The following is a 6,000-nucleotide window of genomic DNA, read 5'->3' as shown; positions in this document are numbered from 1 at the left end:
AGAAGCAGCCTTAGGCAGAACTGAGTTAAGAGCGGCTTTAGGCAAGTACTTCTCTAGGTTTTTAATTTTTACTCATTCTTCTGCCTTTTTTTGTTTGTTTGTTTTTTCTTCTGCCTTTTTAATGTGACAAACACCTAATCCCCTCCTGTTGCCTCCCCAACCCAACTTCTTGTGGCTTAGGTGTACTACCTGTTCTTTGGCAGACAGCTGCAAATAAAATTTCAAAGTCTAAGCATATGTTTGCTCTCTTAATGTACACAACAGAAAACTAAATCTGAACTTTGGAAAAAGTCTATTAATAATTGACAAATAACAGAATTGTCAGGATGTAGAAAGCAACACAGGGAAAAAAAGGAAAAATATCCCAGGGTTCGCAACAGGAAAATGTTCACCCGGCTTGTTTGCATCAGTGATTATGAACAACATGCTAAATCCATACTTCCAAAGTCTATATATGACTATTATAAATCTGGGGCAAATGATCAGGAAACCTTGGCTGATAATATTGCAGCATTTTCCAGGTAAGAATTTTTTTAAATCATATTTAAAAATTACACAGAGACATTCTATCAAAACAAGATCTTTCAGCTTTAATGTTGATGGTGTGGAATTATTTGTCTAGATATTATGCTTAGTAGAGAGGCGAAATTCATAGCGCTGTGAGAAATGTTGGGCTTTAAACTTGTTTGAACATATTCCAAACCTGGGAATCTTGAAAAAAGCTAACCCTAACTTTCCTCACTTGGAATTATGTGGATACATACATTTTTATACACTTAACTGTGTATAAAAATGGTGACAAATTCTGATGACTCCATTTTCTTTTTCTCTGAGTATGACAGTGATGGTCTATTTTATGGTGTAGGAAACTATTAATATTAAACATAAGATAACCATCTTATCTGGTCAAACCAGATCGGATGGTTGCCTCAGATGTTCCCATCCTGCTGGCTTTCCACTATCATTCATTTTGATTACCATTGTCTAAATTTTCACCTTAGATTCCAGTTTGTCCATATAGCATTACTCTTTCAACTTTGCTGTTTCATCTCTCCTTCAAAGTGCTTCATCTGTCTTCCCAAATTAGTTTTCCCTTGACTTTCATATTTCAAAGCCCAAGATGGTAGATATCATGGTTTATGTTTTCTATTTGTAATAAAAACAAGAAACAAAATAACTTTAAAGGAGGAAAACCCCTTTTTCTCTCAGCAATTAGGAAATGGTTTATTTGCTGGAGCAGGGGAGGCGAGCCCTCCATATACTATAGTCTTTGGGGCTCATTCATCTTATATAATAGCTTTTAGTGAAGCCAGCAAATGTCGCGGGCACTCATGGAGGATGAAAAATTAAAGAAAACAGGTAAAAAGTATCCAGGGGAAAGAATCTGCCTGCCTTCCTCATTTCTTCTTTAGCCTAGAGCAAAATCACTCAAAATCATTTTTCTATGTGTAAGTTAGGAGAAATGAAATCATTCTAACCAAGGTGGTTCCTGGCAAGCAGCACCGATTCATCTGCAAATCCATACAGGAGCCTGAGAGTGGGGTGAAAGGGGGTGGGGGGCTTCCCAAAGCTCCTTCAAGCCTTGGCTTTGTCTCAGATCTTTTCTGGGACGCTGGGAGAGCTATGGGAAGGGAAAAGCTGGCAAAGAGTGGAGTGGCTTAAAATTCTGCATGATTTTTTCCAACTGTTATGTAATATTTTGGGGTCCCTTCAACATTTTCTGCTCTTGGAAGATGCCCCTTCTTGGGCCCATCTCAACTCATCACCAGGTGATGTGGTTTGCCTATTAGTAGTCTCCTGAAAGCAACACTTGAACACAAATAGGTAACTTTGTTTTTTTTTGTTTTTTTGCGGTACACGGGCCTCTCACTGTTGTGGCCTCTCCCATTGTGGAGCACAGGCTCTGGACGCGCAGGCCCAGTGGCCATGGCTCACACGCCCAGCCGCTGCGCGGCATGTGGGACCTTCCCGGACCTGGGCACGAACCAGTGTCCCCTGCATCGGCAGGTGGACTCTCAACCACTGTGCCACCAGGGAAGCCCACAAATAGGTAATTTTAACCAAGGAAATTTCAGGGCCTTGACAGGATGATGGAGTTGGTGTCCCTCAGCATTCCTTGGGGCACAATGCTCAGGTGACCACCTACTCCACTTATACACAGCCTTCCTCACCCCTTACCACCCTTCACCCCATGCTAGTTGATTAATTACCTCACACATTAAGACTCTCAATGGGCTCAATTCAGTATTACATGCTGAGGATAGAGCAGTAAGCCAGATGAAGAAAATTCTTGTCCACAGGAGCTTACATTCCAGTGGATGCACATTGACCTTGGGCCTCCATAGTGCTGGTGGGTTGAATTGATGCAAACTGGACCCAAAACAATTGGCCCACTGGAGGCCTTTAAGAGGAAGCAAAGGGGTGTAGCAAAGCAGACAGAACACCTCTTCAACCCTAGAAATTCTAGAAACCCGGTGAGACACAGAAGACTGTGGTGACTTCCAAGATGTGGACTGGAAAAGTACCTCACAACTTCTGTGAATTACCTGGTTCTGCAGTGAGTATTCTCAGCTTACTCAGCCTAAGTACTGAGTAATTTAGGGTCAAGACACAGATAATGAGAATGAGGTTTCAATGCCACCTTTTCCACGAACCTTGATCATTCAATTTTGTTCAGCTTTAAAGAAGGGAAAAATGTATTAATCAACTTTCTCTGGAGGAGAGAGGATTATTATCAACCACCTGAGGAGTTTTTATTGCAGCACACATTGCCTATCTAACATCCCAGCTCCTCCTTTGCTGTGTAACTTGCTGGGTGGCCTTTCAGTCCTCACCCTGTGTCATCAAGCTGATCACGTGGAACTAAAAATAGATGTTCTGCAGAGGTGGTGGTGGCTTTGGCTTGATGGGATGAAGGCAATCAGTCGGAAACGTCTCATTTGATTCAAATGAAGATGGCAAAATAAACTCCAGATAACCCCTTGTGACACAATGACAGAGTATTTTAAAGACAGTTATGACATTTATACCCCTCCCCATGCCACAAGTGTAGCAAATGGTCATTCACAATGACACCTTTTATCTCTGTACCAGCCCTGACAACCACGATTTGGAGTTCTGGGGACACAGGCCACTTATGTGACCAAATGGTTGCTTGGAGGTATTTCTGGCTAAGACTTGGGGCTCTAATCCTACTGTGTCCACTCCCCACATAAAAAAGGACAAATAAAGTCAAATAGATAGAACCACCCAGAAGAACAGTTTCCTATCGCAATTATAACAGGAACAGAGAAAAATGTCAGCTTGCTAGGTTTCATGGGGCCTGACCTGATTGGAGTTAATTTTCAAAAGAACAGTACTTTGTTTCTCTTACACATTAACTCAGGGTATCTTTCTAAACCGTGATCTGCACATATTTTGCGGCTTCTTGTGAAATTATCACTGATGGAATATAATTCTCTGATTTGGGTATTTAGAAGTCCTGTAATATTAGAAAAGGAAGCTCTCCTCGTCCCTCGCAGATCACTTAGCGACCCTGAAAATTGTGTGGTTTTCTTTCAAATAACAGATGGTAAAAGTGAAATCATTCCCTCTCTTTAATATTTGAGAAGCAATCTACACTTACCAGTGGCACTGGCAGTGTTCTTCTCATACGTGTAAACGTCACAGGATCATTCAGCTCATTTGCACAACAGGTAAGTAAGCTGCTTTTTCTCTTGCATTATGAAAAGCAGCTAATTGTCTCTTGTTTTTTGAAGACACACACACACACACACACACACACACACACATACCATTTCAGGAGATTCACAGGCCTTCTGAAACTTAACTACACACGGAGCCTTTCCAAAAATGGCTTGACTATTTAAATATGTTTACCATACTGTGTTTTCTTCAGACTTAAATTCCTGCCCTCCTTCTTCCTTTACCAGGGTGCCTCAGAGGTTGATAATAATTCAGTTAAATAATCTTAAAGATCTCTCGATATTACAAATGAATGGTAAAAAGTATGGTTACAAATACTGTGGTGTATTTTATATACATATATACACACATTCTGTAGGTTTATACATATATTTCATGTGTTTTTAATGCTTAGAATAACTAATTTCGAGAAATTAAGATGCAATATGATCATCTTACTGGACTTATTAATTCAGTGTGTTGAGTTGGTGGGATTCAATAACAGCACAGGACTTCAAAGCTGGGTGATGAGCAGGTGTCTTCTTTCATCAGTGTACCTCCTCTTGAGGACTGTGTGTATCACCTGATTTATGATAAATTAAAATCAAGGTCCTTGTTGGATGTGAAAATGTTGCAGGAAGGGGGACCCCTTCCAGGGCCCGAGAGTGGGCTCTTGTCTAACACTTGGAAAAGAATTGTCTGAGGAGACAATCATGCTAACAAAGCAAGAGACTTTATTGGGAAGGGGCGCCCGGACGGAGAGCAGCAGGGTAAAGGAAACCAGGAGGACTTTTCTGCCACGTGGCTCGCAGTCTTGGGTTTTACGGTGATGGAATTAGTTTCCGCGTTGTCTCTGGCCAATCATTCTGACTCAGGGTCCTTCCTGGTGGCGCACGCATCACTCAGCAAAGATGGATTCCAGTGAGGAGGATTCTGTGAAGTTGGTAGGACAGATCACTGGAGTCTCCTCTCCTTTCGACTTTTCCTGAATTCTTCCGGTTGATGGTGGCTTGTTAGTTTCGCGTTCCTTACCAGGACCTCCTGTTTAATAAAACTCATGCAAGTGTTTACTATTGGGCCTGGCCAGGGCAGGCTGTTTCAGTCAGTGGTTTCCCTAACAAAATGGATCCCAACTTTTGCCCCACTTATTTTAACTCAGGAAACCTATGAAAGAGGTTTATTATTCAATTGGCTCGATTATTTTGTCAATCTTCATAACTTTTTCCAAAGTGGAGGTCCTATAAGAGCAGAGTCCAAGGTTATAGTCAGCTACTGTTTTATGTAAGACTGTGGGAAAAAAATCTCTTAAATTGGGGGATGGGATTGGGTGGGGCTTGGAGAGCTATTGGAATTACCTGACAAGGTTAGTTGTAATCGCTCTTTGGAAGATTTCAAAATATGGAGGACTTTCTAGAGAACATACATTTCCCACTCCATTGATCTCATCTAATTTGGCCTAGGAATTGCATTTTGTGCATTGGTTGACGGGTGTCTGTAATGCCATCCTCAAGGCAGGAAATAACGTGTGTGGGAAGCAAGAACAGTTATTTAAGTGACTGCGCCACCTAGTGGACAAGCCTAAAGCTACTGCCTGGAGATGGAAGTAGCTTGCCTTAAAAGGGGGAACCTTGCCTTAAAAAGGGGAACTGGATATTTGAAAATGTTCTTTCTGCCACACACACACACACACACACACACACACACACACACACACACACACACACACACACGGCTGATGCTCCGCAGCTCTGTGTGTATGCTTCATAAAAGCTTTCATTGTTTCCTCAGCTCTATGTAAATATTAATGCCTTCCAAGGCCAGCGTGCCAACGGCTGCTATTAAATCTTTTTCTCTCATTCTAATAATACACTTAGAGATGATTGGTAGTAAAAAACTCTCTTCAAGGCTTCTGCCTCTCCCCCATCAGAATGGAGATCAAAGAATTACGCTGTGAGGGTCAGTCGAGAAGAACAGACTTCCAGCAGCAGAGCATGTGGTGTGACAGAAAATCATGACAATTATGATGTTCAAAGGAATTGCAGAGAAATCACAGTTAAACTTCTTTATTATGCTTGCAAGGGCTGGATGTTTTTACTTTATTATGTGAGGAAGGGTTATATTACAGACCCTTAGCTATTCCTCAAGGCAACACGAAGACAGAACTTCTTCTTCTGCTACAGGAAGTAGGCTTCAGTTAAGACTTGGGAGGTTTGATTTATTTTGGTGACTCCCTTACTAAATCACACTTCACTGTATTGATAAAAAATCTTGATCTATCTAGAAGCAGGAGTTAAATCTAGGTCCTGAAAGGTAAGT

At 41.5% G+C, this 6,000-nt stretch overlaps 1 protein-coding gene across 1 annotated transcript in view; it reads left to right on the top strand.

The window, feature by feature from the left end:
* The first annotated feature begins 360 nt into the window (after positions 1-360).
* HAO1 (hydroxyacid oxidase 1) overlaps positions 361-6,000 on the top strand; it is a 65,225-nt gene continuing 59,585 nt past the window's right edge. The window contains exon 1 of the mRNA XM_004276456.3: positions 361-521. Coding sequence (XP_004276504.1) covers positions 385-521 — 137 coding nt within the window. The 5' untranslated portion in view covers positions 361-384. The remainder of the gene's footprint in view (positions 522-6,000) is intronic.

This window comes from Orcinus orca, chromosome 16 (assembly GCF_937001465.1).
Source record: "Orcinus orca chromosome 16, mOrcOrc1.1, whole genome shotgun sequence".
In the NCBI taxonomy this organism is placed as follows: domain Eukaryota; kingdom Metazoa; phylum Chordata; class Mammalia; order Artiodactyla; family Delphinidae; genus Orcinus; species Orcinus orca.
Note: the sequence above shows the minus strand (reverse complement) of the source record. Positions and strands in the feature narration are given on the sequence as shown.